The 27,386-nt window shown below is 46.1% G+C and overlaps 2 protein-coding genes across 8 annotated transcripts in view; one reads left to right on the forward strand and one right to left on the reverse strand.

The window, feature by feature from the left end:
• Positions 1 to 15,589, forward strand: part of PPM1E (protein phosphatase, Mg2+/Mn2+ dependent 1E) — a 103,708-nt gene extending 88,119 nt beyond the window's left edge. The window contains exons 2-8 of one of the 2 annotated variants that reach the window (XM_077311178.1): positions 1,699 to 1,817; positions 6,662 to 6,861; positions 7,222 to 7,410; positions 8,584 to 8,727; positions 9,481 to 9,574; positions 10,674 to 11,398; positions 12,543 to 15,589. In XM_077311178.1, coding sequence (XP_077167293.1) covers positions 1,699 to 1,817; positions 6,662 to 6,861; positions 7,222 to 7,410; positions 8,584 to 8,727; positions 9,481 to 9,574; positions 10,674 to 11,398; positions 12,543 to 12,743 — 1,672 coding nt within the window. In that variant the 3' untranslated portion in view covers positions 12,744 to 15,589. Of the gene's footprint in view, positions 1 to 1,698; positions 1,818 to 6,661; positions 6,862 to 7,221; positions 7,411 to 8,583; positions 8,728 to 9,480; positions 9,575 to 10,673 lie in introns of both variants that reach the window. The other variant, XM_077311177.1, reaches the window with a different exon arrangement.
• A 244-nt stretch (positions 15,590 to 15,833) lies between these two features.
• TRIM37 (tripartite motif containing 37) overlaps positions 15,834 to 27,386 on the reverse strand; it is a 48,860-nt gene continuing 37,307 nt past the window's right edge. For 2 of the 6 annotated variants that reach the window (XM_077311174.1, XM_077311173.1), the window contains exons 21-24: positions 23,127 to 23,310; positions 22,127 to 22,245; positions 18,278 to 18,439; positions 15,834 to 16,973 (exon numbers count right to left, since the gene is read on the reverse strand). In XM_077311174.1, coding sequence (XP_077167289.1) covers positions 16,885 to 16,973; positions 18,278 to 18,439; positions 22,127 to 22,245; positions 23,127 to 23,310 — 554 coding nt within the window. In that variant the 3' untranslated portion in view covers positions 15,834 to 16,884. Of the gene's footprint in view, positions 16,974 to 18,277; positions 18,440 to 22,126; positions 22,975 to 23,126; positions 23,311 to 26,822; positions 26,931 to 27,386 lie in introns of those variants that run through there. The other 4 variants (XM_077311171.1, XM_077311172.1, XM_077311175.1 and 1 more) reach the window with 4 other exon arrangements.

Consider the following 27,386-nt stretch of genomic DNA (forward strand, 5'->3'; position numbering starts at 1 on the left):
CAGTGTGAAGCCACACACCCAAACATGCAAACAAGAATTATGCACAGGAAAGAAACTTGCAAGTCCTTTTATAAGTTTCAGAATATCACATGTATTTCAAATACACGGCTAAGTTTAATAAACGAAGTCTGATTTCAGAATCTGGCCCATTTTAGGGCTACATTTGGATTTCTTTGAGAAGAGTACCCACATTATTACTTTATCACTATTTTCAAATCTTGTCAACTTGCAATGGCTTGTGTTGATAATTCTTGAAGCCTAATCCTCATGACCACATACACACCACTTAAGCAGCAATATTCTATCCCTTTGTCAGGATTGCAGGAGTTCATGATATATGAACATGCCCCTCCCCCCGAGTGCAGCCAGCAAGTGATTTTTAAAATCTCTCTGATTGAAAAATTGAATCCTATGTGTATTGGGAAATGAGAGGGCAGGCACAAGTGCAAGTTCAAATGCCTGCTGATAGATACAGAGTTTCAGCATCTTGCTGTAAAGTCAAAGGGTATCTGAAGAGTCACCTAGTGCTGGGAAGAGCTAGCCATAGACAATATCCCTTGATAGATGTGCTTCATTACCGTGCATATTAGTGAGCTCTGGAATAGCTGCATGGATAGATTGCATGGTTGCTAATGCTGGGAAAGGGCTTGTGTCGATAGCATTTAAGTTAAAGGACCAGAACTTTCCCCCTTGACAGGATCTCATTTTGAGGGGGCCCTGCTGGTATTTTTTTTTTAATGTAACCCTGTGGTTAAGTAACTTACATAAGCATCAAATACTGAAAGTTGTAAAAAGCTGAGAGACCTGGCTTGCGCAGTTGAGTTAGAAATCTCTGATGGAATGGCAGTTTTGTTGGCCTGAGTGATACCTAAGCAGTACAAAGGAGACTACAGTTAAGTAAAATTGGAAGGCTGCCGTCGCCTTCCAGTGCTTGTTCCCAGTGCTAACAGTTGGTTAGAGTGGGTGTTTCTGTGTGTCATAAGATGTTCTTGCTTTGAAAAAATATCTGGAGGGGCACAGTGGTGTTCGAGGCAGTGGCAGGGTATCTTCATAGTAGCACCAACTGGAGGCACTATGCAAAGCAGCAGCGGGAACAGATAGCAGACGCTGGGTGATGAAGGAGAAGTTATTCCCGGGCAAGGACAGCTTAAATGTATGCAATACTTGAGACACCAAGTAAGCTCATACTGTCTTTACCCAAAAGAAGACAATACCCTTCACCCCAAAAAAGAACGCTTGATGAAAAAGATTGCCTTGTGAATTTAATGCAGTCCTGCTCTTCAGACTATGTTAGGGGTGCTCATTCGGGAATATCCAAGCTGAAAAAAAATATCCTCTCTTTCAGCTGAATCTAGATTTGTGTATTTTTTTGGCTATCCAAAATGTCCAAGCCTGAAAAAATACCAAAAATATTTGGGATTGTTTGGGACTGCAGGATAGTCAAAGTCCCTTTTAAATGCCTTCCAAGTGAACTTGGAACTCCAACTTCCTAGTTGGAGAAGATGTTTAAACAGACTATGAGCCCTTCAAATACTTCTAGAGTTAACTCATAGCTTGGAGAAGACATTTAAAGGGACAGCAATCCCTTTTAAAATACCTTCTTTGGAATCTCAGAATTTAAAATAATAATAATAATTATTATTATTCCAGTTATCCTACTAGCTGAAAATGAGTTATCTTGTATTCTTTCTCTTCCAGTAACTGCCCTTCACTTTTGGCAGCAGCTTTAGCTCGTGCAACGGCAGATGAAGTACTTCAGAGTGATCTCACTGCACACTACTTGCCCAAGCATGAGGATAGCCCAGATGGGATCATACGTAAGTGCCTGCCTATGTCACATGTCACTATATTTGTATGTAATTTGTTCCATACAACCACCTCACTGTTACTGGTCCCAGGATCAGTAAGGTACCATTGCAGTCCTACAGAAGTGAGGCAGGGACAGTTGGTCATCACCCTGTAGGTTTGGAGAAAACATAATCTATCTCCCCCTCCAATCGTTTTAATTACTTTTAATCAAGTTGTTACTTACATTGCCAGAACACAGTCTTGCAAGAAATAATAATAAACTTCTTTACACCTTAGATTACAATTTTGCAGTTCCTAGTGGAGTCTTTAAATTGGGGTTATCAGACAAGTAGGTAGATATTGGAAAGGTAAGTAAGCCAAGTGCAAGTTATAGCTATGGCCAATTATCATATTGTTTTGGTTAGAAATTAATCAGACAAATTAATTTTACATTAGAATATTCTCTGGAACTTACTCCCTAGCTTAGCACTTGAAACCAAGGCACAAATTGCAGATGATGCCTTGGAAAGAGTATGGCGGTTGCACACTGCTGCAAGATTGGCTCACCACTGTAACCTCCAAAAGGTTCTAAGCAAACAGTTTGGGTATTCAGGCTCCCACCAATCTAAATCTTTCATGTCTCCAATGAACTAGAAGGTCCTGTTTTATCGCTTCTCAGAAATTTAGTTATTCCAGCAGGCAGTTTAATTTTTAGTGCTCCAGTCCTTTCTGCAATGGAGCCTTTGACTCAATTGCCACTTTGCCCCCCCCCCCCCACACCATGCCTTCAACATATTTCTGGATGGTCTGAAGCAAAAGAACATAGTTTTGGTCCAGGAGCATCTTTAAGGCCAACAAATATAGCATTCTTAGTTGCTGTATGCTCAGCCAGGAAGTCTAGTGAATCGTATACTTTCCATTCTAACTAGGACCTAGGACCTTCATTCATAAGCCATCCTATGAAGCAGAAAGGATTCTTTACTCACTGGATGCTAGGCCGGCATTAGCATCCTGTTAGGATATGATGACTACCTTCCAAATATTGCCATGCAAAGGAACCTCAGGAACAGACTGGAAAGGGAACTTGCTGAATTACAAATTATTGCAACCCTCAGGACCCCTCCCCCCAGGACTTAGCAGGGATATTGGTTTCTTATCTCATTGCATATGCTAATCTCATCATGGACCAGTTTTCTAGGGGGTTCTTAACAGCAGTGACAGCTGTGTTCTGGCTTCTTCATTTTTCTTACAGAACTAGACTGAGTTCTCCCTATGAGAAGCAAGCAAGGGTTTTTTTTTACCTCTCTGGATAGTAGTGTAAGAACTTTGAGTAGAGCTTTGCAGTTTTACTTTTGTGACTTTGGCAGCAGCATCATCTCTGTCTCAATTGCCCAATATTAAAGAGGGAAATAAACTTTCCCTTCTCACTGGCACATCTTTATGATTCTGCAGAACTTTCCATCCACCAGCTCAAGGCCACACTGTAATTTATTCAGGGTTCTGCTGACTAAGCTTCCTCAGTTTGTTCCCTGGAACACTTGTTATGATGAAAGATAGCATCTCATAGGACAAGCTGACAGGACGTTTGTTGTTCAGCTTATAAAATATATCCTCATCCTTCCCTCCCTCGCTGTTGCTTAAAATATAAATGTCGTTCTTGACTGTTGCGGAATTTGGAATGGTGGGTGAGAAGCTATATGGAAAACGCCTTGTTTGTAGTCATTGCAGTTTTTCCCTATGCAGGTGAATAGAGCACATTTTGTCATTGTTCTGGCTGAGCAACCCTCATCAGTTTCCAATTGAGATCCGTTAAACTTGCATAAATATTTGACAGTCTCCATGGAAATGTTGACATTTTTTCAAACTAATCATCTACATGGAATATCTGAGAAAACCGGTATTTTAAATGGAAATTCCTGCAGCTGCTGTACTCAGAAGGCCTTTAAGCTTGTAATGTGTAGTGCTAAAAACACTGATGTAGCAATTAGCTGGATGAGGACATAAGTCTGCGCCCTTCACTGTAACTTGAGAACCAGTGGGAGACAGAGGTTAGTATGTTAATAAGGCCCACCTGGTTGCCTAAGATCCCATCTAAATGTTGTGTCTTGAGGTAAACTACTGCTTTAGACTCAGTTGCCTGTTCTTATGGCTGGAAATAAGGGCCATCACTGTTTCTTCGGAATAGAAATGTAGAAGCATTTATACTCTAAGCCAGCGGTCCCCAACTCATGGTCCGGGGACCAGGACCAGGACCGGGTCGTGGATCAATTGGTACCGGGCCATGGTTCCTCCTCCTCCTCCCTGGCTGCTGCCTCGGGGGCTGTCCTGCCACTCTGCCACTGGCTCACGTTTGGTGCTCTCCAGCAGCTGCCATGGCTGGGGCTCCCCCTCGGTGTGCCACTTCACAGCTGCTGTGACAAGCCCAAGGTCACCCAGCTGGTTGCATGTAGGGGAGCACAGAATGAAACCCAGCTTGCCAGAATAGAAGTCCGCCCTCCTAACCACTACACCAAGCTGGCTCTCTTCTCAGCATCTGAGATTCCTAAAAAGTTATCTACACTGGTTGGTGCTTCTGTGCAACAACATTCAGTTCCTGAGCCCCCGCAAGAAGCCTTGTAAGTCCAAGCATAAGGACAAAGCTCGTTCCCCAAATTCATCCTCCAATACCAGCTGTATTGCTTGTCCTACGGATCCAGTACCGCCTCACAAGACCCTGCCTCTCCGGGAGTCTTTGACTCGGGAGTGTGCTTTAGACTTGGAGGACGAGGACTCTGAATTGCTGCTGGCCCAGTACCATTCAGCTCCTCCTATTGCCTAAAATTGTCCTCCTATGGACCACTCTCCGATACTTGTAGATCAATGGGACCATCCTTTAGAGGACGAGTCATCCGCTAGCAACCTCCACTGTGAGATAAAATGGCTGGGCTGGGTCTCTTGCTGTAACTGTTGAAATTAAAGCTTCACTTGCAGTCCCGAGGGCTCACTGGCAGCAGGGGGAAGATGAAATGGAGCATGACACAGACTGGATGACAGCTGACTCAGCCTTCTCTCTGCAGCACAGTATTAACGATTGATGAGTAATTTACAGCTGCACAGGGGTGGGTAGGCTGAGGGCCTGTTCTAAAAAAATCAGAAGCTGTAATTATTAATGATGCCAGTGGTGTATGTGCTATCCGGGGGGGGGGGGTGGTATATGTGTGTATTTAAAGTACCAGCATTGCAAATGGGCATCACTTTCATCACTGTTTCCTTGGAGAGATTTCCACAAATGAGCAATGCTGAAGTGAGCCAATGTTTGTCATCTGTTGGAAAGACTGGCAATGAAAACAAATTTCTGACTCGGAGGGACTTCCTAACTTCAGTGTTGCCTCGCAGTTTTATGAGTGACGATTGCATCAGGTAGAGTTGTTAGAAAACCAGTGTGGTGTGGCAGAAAAACTTGGACAAATCCCAGCTCAGAAATCACCATTTCCTCACCTAACCAAACCCAGAGCTGTCTGCAATAACTTGAGAATGGAGGGGTTATGCTAGCTTGAGTCCCTTGAAGGAATGAAGATACATGAACATATAAATCCCCTGGTTGATCTGATAACTTTTTGATATCCAAAGGGTCACCACTGCCTGCCAAGGTGATCTGTTGGGTTTACATCAGACAGTCAGAGCCCCTGGAAAGATGTCAGGTGCCAGCAGCTGGAGACCATGCTAGAAATGGGCCAGATTGGAGAGCTTGAGGAACATATATATTCTAGGTGCCCATGATTAACATAATTTGCGTTGATATGGTGGACTCCCAGGTGCTGAAATTCTGTCTTACCAGATGAATTTTCCAGCCAGCTGCTCCCCACTGATCAAGAGAATTATTATTAATTCCAGGCATCAAAATCACAGGTGCTGGGGCTAATTAAAACAGGAGATAGAATTAATTTTTAAAAAATAAGTAAATGGGATTCTTTTTCCCTTGTGGCCATTCATTTTGTCTATTACCCTCATACTTTCACTTCCACTGCTGAGCAGCTAGAAACAGACATTCATTCAAGAAGGTTGACTGGGGCTGGGGACATTCTAAACTATCCATGAAGATGCTCAGTTGCCTTTTTCTGTTCACCCCCATTATAGATCTTGCCCACGTCACCTCTGCCCATTGCTCCTGGCAGATAATATCTGCTTAATGCCTTCTGTTGACTTACCTACCCCTCCCAAAATGGCCTGCAAAGGGTGGGAAGGGGAGGGGCCCTGAGTGGGCGTGTACACAGCTGTGCTTCCCCACCATATTCTGCATGATTGTGCCACTTCTGGGGTTTCTTGAAGTCTGAAGAATGTTTCCGGGCTTTCTCAAGGGGGAAAATGTTGAGAAAGGCTGGGTTAAATGACAAGATGGTCAGTGACAAGACAGTACCTCCATCTTCTGTTAGGGTTTCTCTGAAGGATGAAACCACATGGACGAGTGCTGCTTGGGGCCGCCTGCTAGTTGCATGAAGGGTTCTTTCACTAGATGAACAACGTGTATGAGTGGGAGAGACAAACTCAAATGAGTGGGAGATACAAACTCAAATGAGTGGGAGATATAAACTCAAATGAGTGGGAGATACAAACTCAAATGAGTGGGAGATATAAACTCAAATGAGTGGGAGATACAAACTCAAATGAGTGGGAGATATAAACTCAAATGAGTGGGAGATACAAACTCAGATTCACTGGCACTCAGTGGTAGTTCACAGCATTTTATACAGACCTGAAAGTTTTGATAATATAAACTGACAAAAAGACTTCAAAGTATCTGGCAAGCATATCTTTGCTCCCTCTTTCCACAGAGACCAGAAGTCTCCCTCCTTAGCAAGGATTTTGTCACATGTTGGTTTCTGTACTTTTACAGAAGTGGAAACAATGAGGTTGGCCCGCACAGTCTTCAACAAGCTCCATGAGGTCTGCAGCAGCTGGGTGAAGGACTTTCCCCTGCAAGGGAAACCTCACCGTTATTATGACACATCCATTCATGCCATTAAAAACATGCGCCGCAAAATGGAGGACAAGCATGTCTGCATCCCTGACTTCAACACGCTTTTCAACCTAGAGGTAAAGAGGCTGCTTAAAGGAAGGGTGAAATGCCAGTGGCCAACCAGGATAGGCCAAATGACAGGAGTTCCCAGAATATTCTTTTATATATATAGCACTTTCTGTACCTGCTGAAGAGCCTAATAAACAGATGTGGCTGGAGAATAATAGTAAAGTAAGTAAATTGAGAAACAACAAATCCAGCTGTCTTCTTAGACATTTATTTAGTTCTTTAGTCTCCTGCCCTGCAATGTCTCCTCTGTTAATGCTTTTTTTGTTCGCTTCAGCCTGCAGCTTTAAACACTCTTTTAAATACCTAAAGTTGCCTAATTGAGTCACTCACGCCTGTAGCTTCATCATTTCATTGGGCTTCTCTTGCAGGACCAAGAGGAACAGGCCTACTTTGCAGTATTTGATGGCCATGGAGGTGTGGATGCTGCCATCTATGCTTCTGCCCACCTTCATGTAAACCTGGTGCATCAGGAGATGTTCCAGCATGACCCAGCCGAGGCACTATGCAAGGCTTTCCGAGTGACAGACGAGCGCTTTGTGCAGAAGGCAGCCAGAGAGGTGAATTGGGAGCTGGGGAGGGATGAACAAAAAGGGAGTTCTGTTGCATATTATGCTTTAGTGCATTATGGTCTTTCGTCATGATTCCCATTGGCTTCAAGAATAGATTGGACCAGCAGATGCCCCCTCATTTCCTCTGTTTCTTTCATCAAATCCCTGTCGTCTCTATTCTTTTCCTGCTTTCCTCTCTCCATATGTCAGCCAACCTACCTTTATCCGTCCTGTCTTCAATCCCTGATTCCCTTCCCTTGGCTGCTGGGCTGAGCTGCCTGGTGCGGAATCCATGAGGGCTTTTGTAGGGCACCTCATTTCCCCCTGTATCTTTCCTCTTTCCCTCCTCTTGGCACTTTCTCTGCTTCCTGCACCAACCAGCCTTTTATCTGCCTGACATCTTCACATATGATTTATTTACTTCATTTATTTCCCATATGTCTCTATACTTGGGACAGAAACCAGCTACATCATTCTTCTTCCATTCTTCTTCCTTCACAACAACCCTGTGAGGTAGATTAGACTGAATGCCTAAGCAGAATGAGGATTTAAGCCTTGATCTCCAAGACCCTAATCTGAAACTCCAGTCACCACACTGGCTTTTGTTGAGGGCCTGCTGTTGAACAGTATCAAGCAGCCAGACCTGGGTGAATTGTTCTAAATGTGTGGTATCAAGTCACCCGGTGGCTGCTGCTAGGCCTCGCCACAATGAGTCTTCCCTTGAATGTGGAAACAGCCCTGGAGAGGGACCCTTCCCCATCTCCCTGCCTTTTCCTGATGGAAACCAAGCCTTGAATATTGTTGTAGCTGCCTTTGAAGGCAACTGTTTTGTAAAGCTGCAGTCTTTCCTTTTATAGTTTTGTGAGATTTTAAACCCCACCTCCCTATTTAAAATTTTTAGTCATTTATTTTAGATTTCAGATTCTTCTGCAAACCTGAGACTCCTTCTCAGATTTGCCAAAAGACCTGTCTAGTCTTTCCATGACCCACGTGTCCAGATTTAAGTCTCCCCAGATGTGGCAAAGTTGAAAATATGCTGGTAGGAATCAACCTCACAAACAAACATAGTTGTTTCACCATCCTGAAAGCTGAGGTGTCCCCATGTTTGGTAACTCCTGCCTTGAATGTCTGACTTGTTTCCTTTGGCCTGTAATAAGACTAGGACTCCCATTTTCTCCCCAGAGCTTACGATGTGGAACCACTGGCGTGGTGACGTTCATCCGAGGGAACATGTTGTACGTGGCATGGCTGGGTGACTCCCAAGTGATGCTTGTGAGAAGGGGTCAGGCTGTGGAATTGATGAAGCCGCACAAGCCCGATAGAGAGGTGAGAACAATGGGGATAGTAGAGCATAGAGTTCTGTGGTCACAAGGAGGAAAAAAGAAGTTATTGCCATCCTCTTAAGCATTCCCTCTGCATTTTTGACCGAGGCTCTATCAGTCAGGCTCTAGATCAGGGGTAGTCAAACTGCGGCCCTCCAGATGTCCATGGACTACAATTCCCAGGAGCCCCTGCCAGCGAATGCTGGCAGGGGCTCCTGGGAATTGTAGTCCATGGACATCTGGAGGGCCGCAGTTCGACTACCCCTGCTCTAGATGTACATTAGCCCCTGCTGTTGCTAGCATAGGCAAATCAATTGTTGCTATTTTGGGAGGAAATCCCTTCTGGAGATAAAATTCTGATGAAGTTTCTTTATGTCAGATAGGAAAGACTGAATTGGGGGTTCATTGTGACTGGGCAGCTGCTTGGCAGAGGGTCTGCAGACGGGAGATGGCCACAGAGGCAATGTGGGAGCCAATGGGCTGATCTCTCACTTCTTACTGAAAGGGGTGTCTGGAAAGGGGAGTGGAGCAGCAGGTCTCTCTCGTTCTCATTGGTCCTCCCAATACCAATCAGCTGCTATTGTGTTTGCATGTGCAGGTTATAGAGCAGGGAAAATAGGTTTGGCTTAGCAACAGCATGTTGCTCAGGGCCTGCCAAAACCTGGAATCATACCTGCACGAGAACATCCAAATCTTCAGGGGAATTCCCAGCAGCACCAAGGATTCTGATCAACTTTTGTGTTTCCCTGTGGTTTAGGATGAGAAGAAACGCATTGAGGCCCTTGGAGGCTGTGTGGTCTGGTTCGGGGCTTGGCGAGTCAATGGGAGTCTGTCTGTCTCCAGAGCTATTGGTAGGAAATTGAAATCTTGATGTCTAGCCCATGTTATTTTTCCTCCTCCCTTGTACCCTCTTGCTTGTTGAATTCCAGTTGGTCTACCTGGCTCGGAACAATCAGGCAAGCCATTTTGGGGTGAAGACTTCCTGAAAACACCCACCCTTTGTTGTGGGACAGTGAAACCAGTAACTTGTCACTGAAACCCCCTTAAGTATGACACTGAAAGGCGAGATGTTGATTAGACTGAAATGTTAGCGTTTTGTTCTTTGCACGGCAGCAGAGGCTCTCTGTCAGTAGTCTCAATGCGCAGGGCCCTTAGTAATAGTAATACACCTAGTGGCCAGCAGCATGCTCTTCTTTTTGGAAGCATGGCAGAATTGCTTGGAAGTGATCCTAGGTTTTCTTCAGAACATGTTACCCGAGTTTGTGAACTACAGCACAGCCCAGAAGCTTAGGAGCGATCCAGTGGTTTGATTGCTGCTGAAGCAATTGTCATTTGCGAGCAGAACCTTGCACCCACATAAATACGCCTTTTCTTGTCTTTTCTCTAGGCAACCCCAGCATCCCCTCCTTTCATGAACAGTCTAACTTGCATCTTGAGTTGCCCGCAGTGTACATTTTGCCTCTTGCATTTCTAGCACAGTGCAAATCTAGTTGGGAGCCTCTTGAGTTCCAGAGGCTTGGGACTGAAACCCCAGAGGGCTCAGATTTGCAAGCTGGTCACTAGCTGTGCAGTCATAAGCAGAGTTACGCTACTCTTCTAAGACGCTGGACGTAAAAAAAGGGTGTGACTCTGCTTAGGATTGCATTGAGCAAACTTGCAGTAAGGTTCAATGCTTTGGGACCTCAAAGCTTGAGTAAGTCGTTTCTGTGCCTACCACCTCAGCCTGTACACTTTCACAGAAGCTGGGAACTAGAATCAGACAAATTTAATTGAAAGCTGAGGATCTGGAGACTTGCATGAGGGAGCATGAGACATACCCCTACCCTCACAGCCCTTGTCCTTGCTTATAAACCTCCTGTAGTTCAGCAGTCCTGCAACTTCAAAGAAAAGTCACTGATCTCTTGCCCTTGCCGGAAGCCTAATCTTTCCCTGAATGTCCGTCTGCTCTAGGTGATGCAGAACATAAGCCATATATCTGTGGGGATGCGGATTCTGCTTCCACAGTTCTGGATGGGTCTGAAGACTACCTCATTCTAGCCTGCGATGGTTTCTATGACACCGTAAACCCTGACGAAGCAGTGAAGGTGGTGGCTGACCACCTGAAGGAGAACAATGGGGACAGCAGCATGGTGGCGCATAAGTTGGTGGCTTCGGCTCGAGATGCTGGCTCCAGTGACAATATCACTGTCATCGTGGTCTTTCTAAGGGACATGAGTACGTCAGTAAGTGTTAGCGAGGAGTCAGAGTGGACAGAAAACTCTTTCCAAGGCGGGCAGGAAGATAACGGCGACGACAAAGAAAACCATGGCGATTGCAAGAGGCAGTGGCCTCAGCACCAGGTCTCGGCCCCAGCAGACCTAGGGTATGACGGGAGAGTGGATTCTTTCACGGACAGAACTACCTTGAGTACAGGTTCCGGAATTGACTTGTTGGAAGACAAAGGTTATATAGACTTAAGAAAAGCAGAAGCTAGCAAACTTCAGAGTGCCAAACGCCTGTCCCCAGATCAAGGGTTTAATGCTGGTGTACCAAAGAGAGCAACCTTGGCTAATGGTTTATCAGCAGAGAACGAGATGCTGCCTGATGCTGTACCTCCTACGCGTGGACATGGCAGTTTCCCAGGGCAGATTTCTTTCCTTGCTTTTGGGTCTACAAGCCCACATGAATACAACATGGTGAGTGATACTCCCATCTGTGTGAGGCTGGAGGGTGAGCAGCTCAAATCTTGGGCCCGAAGAGCCGCCATTTTCTCTCATTTCCGCCTCTGCGATACCAAGCGGTGGCAGCGGCTAGCCAGACTCAAGCCAAAGCTCCACACACTTTTCTTTGAGCATCGGCCACTTCCCCACCAGGAGTCCTTCACCCTACACGCCCCCAGCAGCGTAAACGGCCGCAGGAATAAGTCGCTAAGGAGCCGTTTCTGGCAAGGCTTCTCTAGCTGTTACCAGAGTCACGATGAGGGGATTCTCCTAAGCTACTGTATACCAGACCCCGGGCTTCTCTGGAGCTGTAAAAAATAACGTGCTCCCCTGTGTCCCCCTGTCCTCCTTAAATAGTTAGGCTAGACATTCACTGAACGAGAATTTAAAGAAAGAAAAAAAGAGTGGGCACTTCTTAAGTACTGTTATGGAATGTTCCACTCGTGTAAATAAATCTAGGCATAAAACAGTGTTTCCGTCTCAAAAAAGAGCAGCTGGCGTGCCAGTCTCTAAGCAGTGTCACGGACATACACGTATCTAAAGCTTCATTTGCTCATGGGAACTAGGGGCTGCCATAGACTCACCTGGAATAGATAGGAAAGGACTGCTTATAAGAGAGAGCAAAAGACAGGTGAAAAGAAGAGTCTGTGGAGCAATATTTTCAGAAAGTTCCTGTTTTCAACCTGCCAGTTTTTGTAAGTGTGTTGGGGGTGTGGGTAGGAAGACTTTGCTAGCTGGGTTGCAAAGGGTTTCCTCTGGGGTTTAAGGTGAACAGAGCAAAATGTATAGCCAGCAAGATGCTTTGCAGGTATGTTTTTAAAAGCCATATGGGGAGGTTTAACAGGTCCTCTAGCACTAAATCCTGCCTATCCCCCGTTAAATACCTAATACAATTCAGATCAAGATACAAAAACAATGATTTCCCCCCATCTCTTAACATTAAAAATGAAAGCATACTCACCTCCTCGGTAGGTTTTGAGTCAAAATTTTATTGGGAACATTTTTTTTTTGCGCTTAGTGATATATTACTTTTAAACTAAAGTTAAATAATGTACATCGAATAACATCATGGTATTTTCCAATAACAACTTCTCACTAATCCTTTTTTTTTTAATCTCAGGTGTCAAACCAGTCTAGAACTAGTCCAGACACAACATGCTGTTTTCAGAACTTGCGGAACCAAAAGCTTACTGTTAGCCCTGCTCTCCCTCAGCTCGCTCCAGGGCATCTAAAGGTAGTAGGAGGAAACAGCAGGACTGCTGGTGTCATCTTTGACTCAGCTGTTGAAGCAGGTCTGTTTTTTTTTTCTAGGGGAGTTTAGAATATGGGGGTGAGGCTCTTAAGGATGCCACAATGCAGCTGGAAGTAAGGAGATGGGGAAAAGAACCTGCTGTTGTAGCAGTTTAAAAATCAAGCGTCTGAAAACGATTGTAGGGGTGGCTTTACCTCCTTGCCTTTCATTCTGATGGGCAAAAGCACTAAGAGGGGAAAATGTAGTAATGTTCGCACTAAGTACCACTTGGAATGCAGAAATAAACCCAAGACAGATGGCATGTCAGAAAGGGCCTGTTGGCCACTAATACTTGATAGAAAGATCCCAACTGGAGCTATTTAATTTACACAGCTCTGACTCATCCACATAAATCCCAAGAAGGGTGCTTTAGATTGGGTCTGACAATATTGCTAGCTAGTCTGTGTGGCCATTAATTTGCCTGCAGGCTAGAAATGCAGCCAGTCCAGAGGAATTTCCTGATGATGTAACTAGTGTTGCATTGGTCAACTTCTTTAAAACTAGAGGAAAATTTTAAAGCAAGTTGACGATTTCAGCCATCTTTTGTCTTGGGGGAAATCAAGGGCCTACTTTGTGTCCTGTTTGCCATCCTCTGTGAGTCCTTGGTGCCCTGCGATAAGGAACCTGGAGAAGTGGCAGAAGACTAGAGCAGTGCGTGCCACATCAGGGCATCATTGCTGCCACCCCTTAAATAAAACTTCACATTAGAGAAGGTGGGTTTTAATTTCTCTGCAACCTCTCATACTTTTGCACTTAGCTCTTTTTCATAGAGGTGTGTGTCAAAAATTCAAAACAATGTTGCCGATGTCAGACTTCTTCCCTCAGTGCGAGCATAATTGAGAAGTTGTAGCCTCAAAGTATGCTTTTGTGTGATGAAAAAAACTGACTCCCCCCTTCCTCTGTGGATTTATACATGGGTTATCTGCTGCTCATCCTGTCGGTCCCTCCTGAAGGGAGGAAAGCTGCCATCCATTCTTAGTGTGGCCTGGTACAAGATAGTTAAAATCAGCAAGTGTTCATTCCTTCATTTCATTAGTGGTATAGAGTACGTAGGAGCCATTTGTGAAGCAAACCCCTTTAACCATGGTAGAATATGTACTTAAATTTAGTTGTTGGTCCAATATATGCTGCTCAACTCTACACACTAGGCAAAAAAAAAAAAAAAACAGCAGTGTTTTGTGACAGTGTTTTTTCTCTTAATGCCACTAGTGATAGGAAAAGTAGTTCTCTTCAGTTTGAACTCCTGTGCCCTTATTTGCTGCTTGCTGACGTAAGCAATAAATCCTTTCCCTCTTTTTAACTGAAAAAATGGTATCTCAACTGTTCTGTATCTTGTACTTTGATCCTCTAGCTGGTGATAATGTACAAAAAAAAGTATAGGTATCTAATTGTATTTATCGTTACTGTTGGGTGTCTGAAGTGTTTTGTAAATCTGTGTATTTTAGTAGTGGTGACGTTTGCGTAACCAGAATCTTTCCAATAAAGAGCTGAAGAATCCCTGGAGTTTACACAATCCACGTTAGCTAATGGGCCTCGGGTAGGAAGACGGTAGGGTGAACAAGGCTAAGTAGCCTGTGATGGCAGGAGACTCACAGCAGTTCAAAATCTGCGCGAGTTTATTCACTGTGAGTTTTCTGGGGATTCCTGCAAGTCCCCTGCTGTTGTACAGATTCTGAGTACGAGGGCAGGAAAGGGAGCAGCAGCAGTGGAGCCGGAAGCCATTGATCTAGTCCAGTTGCACTAAAATATTTATAACTTAGACGTGCCATCAATTGTCCTTGTGAGTTTACAACCCCGGGAGGCGTATTATTTCCCCCTTCCCTCTCCATGATCTCTGCTGTCTAGGCATTGTTCTCCTGTCCTTTCCTGTAGGCTGGACCAGAGTTCTGCAGCTGCCCTACTAAACAGTTTCCCAGTTGTATGATAGAACAAGGGAGGAAAGTTGCCTGGTACTTCCAGTCCTGACTTGAAATGGCAACATGGGAAAAGTGGGCCTTCCTGCAGAACCTTCAATCTATCAGGAAAGCACTAGTGCATCTCCCCCTCCCCCCTTGTGTTTTAAGTATTCGACTGCCAGACAGAGCCTCAGTCCTGGAACATTTTGTTAAGCCAGAAAACTATGCAGAGGAAGTTCAGCATTACATAACGTGAAGAGCTGGACTCCAAGTAGCCCCTTTTGCCCTGCCAAAATTCTGTGGTAGCAGGGGAGAAGCTGAGCACCTTCTCCCCAAAGAACTGGCTCACTTGCAAAGGCAGGCCAGAGCCAGGATGCCAGGGCTGCGGCTGTGAGTTAAGTCTCTCTGCACGTAACTGCTCAAAGAATCCTGCACCGTTCCATCATGTGCGAAGCACACCTTCCCGGAACCCAAGTGACAGAGTGGTTCTTATTCGCCTGTCACTAAGAGAGTTTCTGCAACCATTAACCCTGAAGTGTCATGAAAATAACATCTGAAGGAAAAGTCAACTGTATGATAAACACCTAACAAGTTTGTTTTACTTAATCTCCTTGGCTGGTGCATTTGTTTCTTCTTCTAGAAATAACAGCAAGTCAAACACAAGTAGCTGGGTGCGGTGGAAAACCAGAGATTCACCCAATCACTAAAACATTAAAATGCCAAGTGTATTATTGGGCTCCTGTTGAAAGATACTTAACACTATCATGAAATTAACAAAGTGTGGGTCAGTTTACTACAGAAGTGACTTAATACTACTGTGCTAAGATCTATGGGGACAATTTTTCCTGTAGCTCACAAGTTCAGTTAGAATGATGTATTAGCCATATTTTATTTATTAAAGCTGTTCACAAAAAGGTAAGGATGATGTTTGACTTCTACCAGTATATATATATCTTAATAAAACAGCAACTGTTAATCTTATTGGTGTATTTACTTGAAGGCTAAGATGACTGTTTTCAAAGTGGAACCAAAAGCAATTTTTCTCTCCCCACTAGCTGGTACAAACATCATGCTCAGGAGACAGCTGTCCCTGCTGCACAATACAAAACACAGGCATCAGCACAGATGGGGAGATGGCTGCAGGGGTTACTGCTTACAGTTCCTCAACACAAAGACCTTCCCCTTTTCAGCTTAATGTTTTGAGTATTAAACTGCACAAGAAGAGTCATTTGCAGGTTCATTTTATTAATTAATTAAAAACAGGTCAGGCAAGTCAACTGTATGAATTTTTACAGCACTTTAAACATCACTTAAGAATAAACTTTACTCAGTACAACATTCTGTAGACACACACATTTTTACAGCAATTCATGCTTTTTAAGGTAACAGCAAATTCAGCATAGGCTCACGTCTTTAGCAGCTGAAGTGCACAATGCACAGTGGCAAATAATTTCACACAACTGGCCGAAACAGGAGTGGAGATGGGGGTGGGGGAGAAGTACAGAGGCATCTCCCTCTAAAGCAGCTTAGGCCTTACTAGCAGGACAGCTCTGTTAGTGTCAATCCATGCCATTTCACCATGGAGCTGGGAAAGACTCCCATCTTCCACCCCCACCCCCCAAAAAAACCTTCAGCAGTAAAATGGAACACGCCTGTGATTCCAGCACCACTAGGAGAAGGCACACAGAACATGGGTTATCTGGCAATCAAGCAGGTTGAGAAAAGCAGTACAAGAAGACCTTCAGGGAGAAAAAAGGGGATGCGTGCAGAAGATGTTACCAGAAACAGTCCCTGGGCTGGGATGTGTCACCTCCAAGGGGGACAAGGCTGGGATGTGCCAATCCAGCTTCAGACAGCCACTCCCAGCAGATGCTCTACCTGGCAGAGAGAGGATCACAGGGAGCCCTTTGTCATCCGTTCATGGCAGCACAAAGCCACAGAGCAGAACTGCAAGGAGGCCGTGCATCAAATGGGGCCCAACAACATTTACAGCCATTTGTTATCAGGGCTGATGAGTACTGCAGTGAGAAAGCACAACGGCAATCTGCTTTTGGCAACCATTAAGTTGAGAAGAGGAAGAAGGGGCTGGAAAGACCTGCCAATCCCCCCTATTACAAGTCGTTCATCGAGTAGCAAGGTGCTAATATCAAAGGCAGTTTTCCTTGAGGCAGGACTTGGTTCGTGGGTAGATGTACTGAGAGGATGTTGCAGTGTCCTTTCACGGGGAGCCTTCTGGTACTGTACTTAATGTGACTTACTGACAGCTACGGCGCCAATTACCTTGTGCAGTCTTTTCCAGTGGCAAAGGGGAGGTCATCGGAGCCTACTTCATCCCCCTCGGGAAAAACAGAACACAACTCTAAGGCTGAAATACAAGCAGATAGGAGAAAGCAACACAGTGAAAGAGAATTAAGAAAATACAAAGCAGAGGCTGGCTTTCAATTTGGGATATGTCTACATTATTATTGTCATTATTAATTGCATTTATTACTTGCCCTCTCTCTGCACCCGGGGTGGGGTACAGCAGAACAATTCCAAACCTAGTTGCCTATGTCTGGAATTACAATGGGAAGAAGAAGAGAAGGGCAGAGACATCTTGCCAGCCCCAAATGGGGCACTGATGGTTCATTGCAAAGATGTTCATTGCAAAGATGTTCTTAGGCTTCAACCACAGGCTTAGTGGAGCAGTTCATTTGACGAGCCCCATGGAACTGTGTTAAGGTCTGCAGGGCACTGATCTCATTTGGAAGCATGTTCTACCAGGCCGGGGTCAGGGCTGAAAAGGGCCAGGCTCTGCCTGAGGCCAGTTACATCTTGGGGCTGGAGAGCCTAAGCAAATTTTGCTGGCTTGATCCTAGTGCCTTTTGGGAGGCATATAGGAAGAGATGGTCCCGCAGGTATGATGGTCTCAGACGGTTTAGGGCGCTTAAGGTTATAGCTGAAACTTTGAATCAGATGGAGTCTCCAATCCGGAGCCAGTGAAGCTGGGAGAGCACCGGTCATATATGTGCCCTCCACAATGTCCCTGTAATGTCTTGTGCAGCTACATGCTGGACCAGTTGGGAGTAGCTTTAAGGGTAGCCCTACTACTAATCTACACAGGTCCCAGGGAGAATGTGCATGCTTCCCTACTAGCATGTTCATATGGGTGTGAGCATAAAGCAAGCAGCAGCCACCATCGCCTATATTGATTTATGCTGCATAAGTAACACTAGCAGGAATCTTGTGGCACCTTCAAGGCAAACGTGGTCTTATTCTAGCACGAGCCTTGGTGGACTGGAATTCACTTGGCTCTAGCCCAGTGTAGCTTCTGCAAGGACAACAGGGTAATCTTGAAGATACTTTGGGGACTTTTTGTTCCAAGAGACTATACGACTCTTCTAGAATGCACAAGGTGGCCCTTTGGGTGCAAGAAGAGAGGTGATACATTATCAGCCGGTGTGTTTCAATGTCATAATGAGTCTTGCCAGCCCAGGGCTGCTAGGTCTCAAGATATGAGATCATATTTAAAAAGCCCACCCCACACACACAAATCCATACATGTAAACTGTACTTGGGAGGAACTGCCCCAGTGGTGGGGGCATAAGGAAGAAAGCAATGCAGAGAGAAACCGGCCCAGGTGGAGGATTTGGGGTATTTTTTGTCTTCTCTGCAAAGGAGTTTTCCTACCTTCACTGGAAGACGAGGCCCGGAAAGCCTGGTTGAAGACATCCGAGGCGGCACTGGCAGCTTGTACGTCCTCCTGCTCCTCGTTCTCCGTGTCGCATTCAATGTCACTGTCGCTGCTCATGCCCGGCAGGAGGTGAAGGACGTGCTTCGGGCACAGCCCAGCTACATGCAGGAGGACAGAGCTTGTAGGGCCCAAGAGACGGCAAGCCTCAAAGAACAATACCTGGTCCAGGGAGGCATCCTGCACAAAGGATGTTAAGCCCCAAGTCTCCTCCAAACAGGCTGGCCCCTGTAGCGGAAGTCAGCCCCATCCAGTTTCCTCACTTGCCTGCTCTCTGACAAAAGGTTACACACTCATGCTTTGTCTGCATTTGACCCAAGGACAAGGGCTGGGGGGCTTTCCTCTTTAGCCAAGCGAGTTATTCTTCAGGGTGATAGTTTTTTCCTGACCTCCATTTATTTATAAAGACGACTTGATTTTTATACCCTGCTTTTCACTACCAAAAGGAGTCTCAAAGCAGGTTACAATTGCATTCCCTGCATCTCCACACCAAACACCCTATGAAGTAGGTGGGGCTGAGAGAGGTCTGACAGGACTGCTCTGCGAGAACAGCTCTATTAGGACTGGGGCTAGTCCAAGGTCACACAGCTGGCAGCATGTGGAGGCAACAAGGAATCAAACCCGGCTTCCAGATTAGAAACTGCCACTCTTAAGCACTACACCAAGTCGTCTCTAAAATGTGTATATCCCACCTTTCTGCTCTTACAAAGGTATCAAAGTGGTAAAAACATTTAAAGTGTACATAATACGATCACATTTTAAAACCATTTTAAACCACTACTAACCCAACAAGAAAACCCTACACATCATTAAAACAATTTAAAAAGCCAGGACAGCCAAATAACATCAACAATTAAAATATTCATCAGAAAAGGGTGGGAGGGTCACAAACGAAGTCTTCGCCCACTGGTGGAGGAGAGCAGCAGAAGGACACAGGCAAAGCACCCTGGCATGTTGACATGACCATATATCAGGGGTAGTCAATCTGTGTTCCTCCAGATGTCCATGGACTACAATTCCCATGAGCCCCTGCCAGCGCTTGCTGTCAGGGGCTCATGGGAATTGTAGTCCATAGACATCTGGAGGGCCATAGGTTGACTACCCCTGCCATATATGATCATACCACCTGATAAATACTTAACAAATTTAAAAAATGTATACAAAATTAACTAACTCATTCGAGAAACCCTTCCAGGGCTGCCAGGAAACCCCAAGGGTTTCACAAAACCCTAGTTGAGAAATCCTGGTCTAAGCTATATATTAAAAAGAAAACAAAGCATATAAAATGTGTTTCCCTTATTAAGGGCTAAATTAAGGTCCAGTTAGTCTAGGAACTATTTTAGTGTTACAGGTTTGGATTAGAACTGGCAGCTACTAACAGAAGACAGTGGCTAGTCATTTCAAACCTCATGCTAGTTACAAGCCCCTCCTCAATACCTCAATAAGGGGAAAACAACCCAGGAAACTATCCCAGGGCACCATGAGCCAGACAGGGCTGGTAAGCCACATGGTTTCAGCTGAAGATTGTATGTTGCAGACCCACCAATTTCATTAGCATTTTCACTCTTAGATCAATCTCAAGAGGGGCTCTTCAGCCATTTAAGCTACTTTCCGTCACTGGTAGCCAGCAGCCAGTTAACCAGTCAGCTGTACATTAGCAAACCATTCTGTATAAAGACATCACAGTCAAACAATGTTGGAGGGAAGCACTACAGCCCTTAAGCAGAGTGTCCAGCCACTCAGTTAGAGCCTTGCTGATCCATCTATCCACATTCCCGGTCACACCTGGAATAGCTTTTACTACAGAAACTGAGAAGTATTTTCACCACAGGGCTCCTGTCAAGCATCCCCTTTAAGGAGAAGTCTCCTCATTCTGCAAGAGCCCCCAAAGGTTCAAGTTAGGATTCTCCAGCGCACTGTAGCATGCTGATTACAAAACTCCCAGTTCATTTGTCCCTGCTTCTTAAGCAGAGAGCCATCAATGCGCTCCCACTGTCTCTACGGCAACAAAAAGCCAAACTAACATGGTTTAGTTACTCCCAGTTGTTTCCTTGTCCAGAAGGAAATAAAGCAGCCATTTTTGTTTCCGAGGGTTTCCTATAACACGACGTCTTAAAAATTAAGTGGGTTTCCTCCCTTCCTCCTACAGCAGCCAAGCTGCAAGCGCTAATGACGCTTTCAGCAGAATGACTCAGAAGGAATTTTCAGACGACAGGAGACACCCCTCCTGCAACACCCACACAGGGCTGCCCGCTGCAGATAACGACGGACGCCTGCTTCTCAGTGCCAGCTCCAAACAACAATTCGTCACAGAAATTCAAATGTGTTGCAGGGGTGGAAGGCAAAGTTCTGCAAGATTTTTTTTTTAAACCCTAACTCCGGAATGAATAGTCAACTCCAGGCCCTCCGAAGGGGGTCTACTCTTGTTCTGAACCACCTAAATGTGGCTTCTTGTAAGCGAAAGCAAACATTCCATCACTGCTTTGGCTGCTTCAGGCCATGCTGTGCTAGGATGGGAGAAAGTCACAGCCTCAGGACACGAGACAGCCTTTTATGTCCAGTATGTGCTCATCCTGTTTCTCTGTAGCATGAACCATTTTCCCCAGAGAGTTCGGAGGAGAGAGACAAGAACGATCCGGGGCCTGGGGGCCAAGCCCTATGAGGAAAGGCCGAGGGACTTGGGAATGTTCAGTCTGGAGGGGGTTGAGGGGAGACATGATTGCTGTCTATAAGTATTTGAAAAGTTGTCACTTAGAGGAGGGCTGTTGGCAGCAGAAGAGAGAACTCACAGTAATGGGTTTAAACAATATTGGCTAGATATCAGGGAAAAAACATTTCATAGTCTGAGTAGTTCAGCCGTGTAGTGGGCTGCCTAAGGAGATGGTGAGCTCCCTCCCACTGGCGGTTTTCAAGCAGTGGCTAGACAGATCCTTATCCTGGATGCTTGAGGCTGATCCTGCACAGAGCAGGGGTGGGACTAGATGGCCTGCATTGCCCTTTCCCACTCTAGGATTCTGTGAGTCTAGTTCAGCAGTGGAATGGGCTGCCTAAGGAGGTGGGGAGCTTCACTTCACTGGAAGTCTTCAAGTAGCAGCTGGACAGAGACTTATCCTGGATGCTTTAGGCTGGTCTTGTATTGAGCAGAGAGTTTGGACTAGATAGCCTGTATGGCCCCTTCCCACTCTAGGATTCTGTTATTCTAAATTTGTGGCTAAGCTACAATTTGCTCCCAGCTTTCCAGATGTATATGAGACAGTATGCATTGCAATGAGTCATGTTGCTTATAAAAGATTAATATACATAACCAGCCTCAGATAGATGATGCATTCAGCTTAAGTGTTACACATGCTGACCAGTGGCAGACATGACTCTCCAAAGTCTCAGAGCTCTCCCCAACCCTCCCCAATACCTTTCACCTAAACTGAGGATTCCAGGGATTGGAGATCTTCCAAAGGCCTTGTGCCAAGATGTTCGGTACTGAACAGAAGTTATTAAGCCCTAACACCCTCTTTAATTACAAGTACTGCCAAAAAGCTTTAGGTACAGCCATCCAGTACAGTAGAGCTTCTAGAACTGGCAAGATTTTGCCTTGACTGACAGACAAATCCATTCAAAGGCTGCACCTGCACTGACAGCCCTGGCTCTGATTTACTTTGTGGCAATCTAGAGAAATAACATGCCAGATCATCGAGAGCCTGGATCCCAACCCTCTAGGTCTCAGAACTGAGGATGCCCCCATGTATGTCTGGTTTCTGGGCCCTTCTCTGGCAGTCTGGCCCTGGGCTTACCTTCTTCAGGTCCTGCCAAAGCTCCTACAGGAAGCCCAGGCTGCAACTCTCCAGTTTCAGAGTTGTTTTCCAAATCAGCCGACTCAGTTCCTTCCAGACGGCATCTATTTGAATTGGACCTTTAGAAGAAAAGATAGGCAGAGGAGATGGATTATTCCATCCAAGTGTCAAATCCAGACCCTTGGCGATCTCCAAAGTTGCAAAGCCTAGAAAGTGAATCCTCCCAAACCATTTCCCTTGCCATGCTGAACTACCTTATTGCCCTGAGCAAAACGAACCAACAAACGAACAAACAAAATGGGCAAAGCAAGAAAATCTGCACAACTTCCCACCCTCCACACACCTGAATTCCCAAATGGTGAAATCTCAGCCACTAGGGGGGAAAATCTTTCTGTAGAAGAATGAGCTCAGTCTGTTAAGAGACTTGGGGGGTCTAATCAATGCAAGATCAACCTTTTATTCCTCAGTTTCAACTGCAGGCGGATCTTTCTTCCTCCTCCTTTCGGGAGCCCTATGGTGAGACTTCACAGTTCCTGCACCCAATCTATTCAAGTCTGCATGGCATTAATAAGCCTTCAGTTAAGGGCCTGGCACAGCTCTCCCTGCCTCCCTCCCACCTTTGCCCAGCAGGTACAGAGTTCAGGAGAACACAGAAGCTTGCATGTTGTTGTCTGTTATTTTCCTTGGTCTCAAGAAGGGGCATTGCGTGGCTTTGCATTTTTGGATATTTCTTTAGATCAATGCAGCTAGTGACGGTCTCAAAAGACCTTTGGCAGAATTGCTGGCTTCAACCATGTTCGGCAACAAAGTTTTGGAGATACCAGTTTCTTACACAACGCAAGTAGGAGCTGCGAAGAATGAAAAGCAAGGAAAGAAAACGGAACAGCTATTGCTGAGTTGGTGGGCAAAGGCCTGCTGCTCTAGAATGGAACTGAAGGGGATCCTGGAATACAGCGTCCCCCTTCAAGCTATACCAAGCAATGACTGGATGTGAACTTACCCTAGTGCTCCTATTTTCCTTGCTTTATCCATGGGTGCAAGGCCATTCGAACCAGAAGCACCGGCGTCAGAATCAGAGGCTTCACAATGCCTGTCTTCAGGCTTTGTCGATGCCTCCGCAGCACAGCTAGTCAAGCACCTGGGGGAGCCGTGTCGGCTGTTGGGCTTCACGTTCCCTAGACAACCTACGGGAAAAGAGAGACAGGTCTTGCCACGCAGCCACCCAAGCTGTAATGGCCAGCCTCTAACACAAGGGTAGTCAAACTGTGGCCCTCCAGATGTCCATGGACTACAATTCCCAGAAGCCCCTGCCAGCATTCGCTGGCAGGGGCTTCTGGGAATTGTGGTCCATGGACATTTGGAGGGCCGCAGTTTGACTACCCCTGCTCTAACAGGATGGCAAACAGTCCTTGGCCTCAGAGAGCGGTCTGGAGCAAAGGCAGCATTCTGTCACATTACCTCTAGGAAGGGCTACTGGGCCAAAGCTGCCACATAAAACCTTCGGGTTCATCATCCTCTACCACAGGGGTAGTCAACCTGTGGTCCTCCAGATGTCCATGGACTACAATTCCCATGAGCTGGCAGGGGCTCATGGGAATTGTAGTCCATGAACATCTGGAGGACCACAGGTTGACTACCCCTGCTCTACCACAATCCCAGATGCTGGAAACACGTTACTGGGGCCAAAAAGAGGATTATTCAAAAGGGATAAAGGGTACTAGAAGAAGAAGAGGTGGTTTTTTATATGCCGCTTTGCTCTACCCGAAGGAGTCCCAAAGCGGCTTACATGCGACTTCCCTTTTCTCTTCCCTGTGGGGTGGGTGAGGCTGAGAGAGCCCTGATATTCCTGCTCGGTCAGAACAGCTTTCTCAGTGCCATGGTGAGCCCAAGGTCACCCAGCTGGCTGCATGTGGGGAAGTGCAGAATCCAACCCGGCTCGCCAGATTAGAGGTCTGTACTCCTAACCACTACACCAAGCTGGCTCTCAAAAGATAGCATGTAAGGCAGTCCACTTCATTTGGAGGGCAACCTCTACCACATCCTTGGCTCTCCACAGCAATCATGATCAACAAACACACACACAGAGCCTTGAAACAATCAGCATTTGCCCCCAGGGTTCAAAGTAAGTTAATCAAGATTCCACCATGGAGAGAAGCGAATGCAAATATAAGCTAGCGGGGTATGCCATGTGAAAGCCATGTCCTCTCTCTTGGCTCAACTGTTGCCAGGAGCCATCTCTCCAACAGATGGATGGAAGTCAGGCTGGCAGGACCATGTTAAATAATGAGGAGGAGGATGGTAATGAAAACCCTTGGGAGTGGCTCCAAAATGGGCACGGAGGTAGAAACAGAAGGGCTCACTCCAGCTGCATAACAGCAGGAGCTTGAAACAAATAGTATGAAAGCCAAGTTTCCAAAGACCAGTGAGAGCAGCAAATGTTGACTTTGCAAGACGAAGGATGAAACAACCGACCACATGGCCAGTCCCTACAGTAAAATTAATCAAACTGACAATAAAGAATGCCACATAGAGTTGCAGCTCTGTTGTGCTCAATCTTTGCAAGTAGCATACAGTCAGATATTCATGGAAGAACAAGCAAGACAAGATCACGGAAAGGATGGTGAAACAAAGATTATTTGGGGCCTCTGACTGAAAAGAGATAAACTCCTGGAACAGGGCACCCCTGATATCACGATTGTGTGTGTGTGTGTGTGGGGGGGGGTAATGAAATCAGTAGGATTTAGATCACTGACACTGATTTCAGGAGACAGCAGAACAGAAAAGAAATAACCTAATTGTGAAATCCCAAATCTACAAATACAGTGAGGGTGCCTCTGGGAGAAGGTGACTGTGGTGCCGGTTGTCACTGGAGCCCTTGGAGCCGTGCCTAGAAGTCTCAAGACACACCTGGACATTTTGGGCATTGAGCAACTAATGCCAAGCCCAGCTCCAGAAGACAGCAAGCAATCTGCAAAGGTACCTGTGCAGTTCCCAAGAACTTGGCTACAGTCTGAATTGCGGAACTCCATTCCCCAGTCAAATATCTTACTGGGAAAATTCACGGTAATAATAAACCATCAAGCTATAACAACTTCATGGGGTTTTCAAGGCAAGAGATAAGCAGATGTGGTTTGCCATTGCCTCCCTTTGCATAGCAACCCCATGTTTTCCTTTGTGGTATGGCCTCAACGATGTATGTTTGGCCTTAACCAGGACTGGGCCCCGATTTGGTGGAATGAGTTCTCGGGAGAGCTGCAGGACCTTCAGGTACTTCCACAGTTCCCAATAGCCTACAAGATGGAGCTCTTCCACCAGGCTTTTGGTTGAGGCCAAAGAATCTGATGAACATCATCAATAAGCCCCCCCCCCCTGCACCCTTCTCCCACCCTGGACTGACAGTGAGCAGACTGACAGACTTTAACACCTGGCAGCTACAGTAAGTGGATTCATTTCTTCAGGATTTAAATGGGGGGCAGACACAGAAATCGAATTATAAATAAATTTTAAAAACCCTGCTTAGCTTCCAAGCTCTGATGAGTCTGGGCTATTTAGGCTGCCTCAAGTTAATTGCCACTACCCCAGAAAATAAAACTGCTACCTTATACAATTGGAGTTCTGCATGAGAAGACAACAATCCAAAAGGACACAAATACTTGATAACTGTACTTCTATCAGCACCCTTGTAACAAAAGTACCCCAGGCAGGGCGGGACTCCACTCAACCACCAACAAGAGGAAACCTCCTGTCCAAGTTCCAGTATCCCATTCCCTGTCAGTGGAGCAGGAGATCCAGGCTGGAATGGCATGAGCAGCACGCACATTTTGCCCATGTTCATGGGCTGCCCAGTGCTCTTCAGGAATAGGGCATGAAGCGCTCTCCTTCTGCATCCTGCACCAAAAGAGGTACAGAAACCAGGCACACAGCTCTGTTCCTCTAGTGCCACTCCAAAGATCACCCCCAGAGGAGCCTGGGGGTCAAAGCTGCAACTCTCTGTGGAGATGTAGTGAAGTCAGGATGGGACAGCAATGAGTGGGGCGTGGGTTAGCAAGATTCACACCTTGATCCATGTTGCCAGTGTTATTAACCCCCCCCCCCCCCATTTAAGCTGGAAAGGAAAGAATAAAGGTGCCTGTTCTTCAGAAGGGGTTAGGGTTAGGCTATGCATCTGATGTAAATTCAGAGTTCGGCCAACACTTGGCTTATGCCATTTCTCTTCCTTGGACGGGAGGGGATGGACGGAAATATCAGCTCTGAGAAGGAGGAGCTGATTTTTGAACGGAGGGAAGGTTTTCCCTGAGAACTGTGTGGACTTGCAAGAACATGGAAAACAGCTCCTTTCTGGCTGCCAGGACGAAGCAGCTCTGAGTTGCAATGGCTGCTCCTTGAAATCTCACTCAGAGGAACCAAGTGGCATAGTACGATTTCAGCTCAGAGGGTGCTTTAGGCAGCACCCAGGACCTGTGGGGAACAGCACAAGGACGGTCCAGAGAAGAGAAGCTTACTGAAGGAAGCACTTTAGCACAGATATGCTGACAGAGATCCCTTTTTCGGCCAGGACTGATGGCCAAGCTGAAACCCAGTACTTTAAAAGGTGCTTGGCCGCAGACCCAGGATCCAGGCCGGGCTGCAGAAAGGCTCCGATTTCTCTGGGGCCAGCAGCTGGCACGAGGCATGCTTACGATGACAAAGAACTGACCTCTGGGATGTTTCCTGTGCGGTGTCTGTGGCAACCCTCCATGAGGCTGAGATGGTATCAGTGACCTCCTCAGGAGAACGGCTTCATTCTTGGCAGCCTCTGCTTCACCTTCCAGGCAGAGCCAAGCCAGAGAAACAGAAGCCATTTAAAACATTTGTGGGCTGATAGAAGGAGCTGTGGCAGCTGAATTGATTTACAGCAGCGGCCCCCCACCTTTGTAAGGCTGGGGATCGCCTGAGAGGGGGGGGGGGGGGGAGACGGCAGCCCGAGTGCCGTGCATGCATGCCAGCGGCTGCATCTCCCCCCCCCCCCACAGTGAGAAGCTTGCTGGGTCACAGTAGCCTGGCTTCCACATCAGCTGCCATAGTTCTGGAGAACTTATATGCCCCTGAGCTGGAATCTGCATGGTACAGGGCTGTATTGAGTAGCAAGTTTAACACTCTGCAGTTTAGTGGGAGAGTTAGAACTCACAAAATTCCACCCAGCCATACACTTAGCAGCTGATGCCAGTTTTATATAACCTGACTTTTAAGAGTTGAGTCTCCATCTATTGCAATAATGGTA

Source organism: Paroedura picta, chromosome 15 (assembly GCF_049243985.1).
Source record: "Paroedura picta isolate Pp20150507F chromosome 15, Ppicta_v3.0, whole genome shotgun sequence".
Taxonomy (NCBI): domain Eukaryota; kingdom Metazoa; phylum Chordata; class Lepidosauria; order Squamata; family Gekkonidae; genus Paroedura; species Paroedura picta.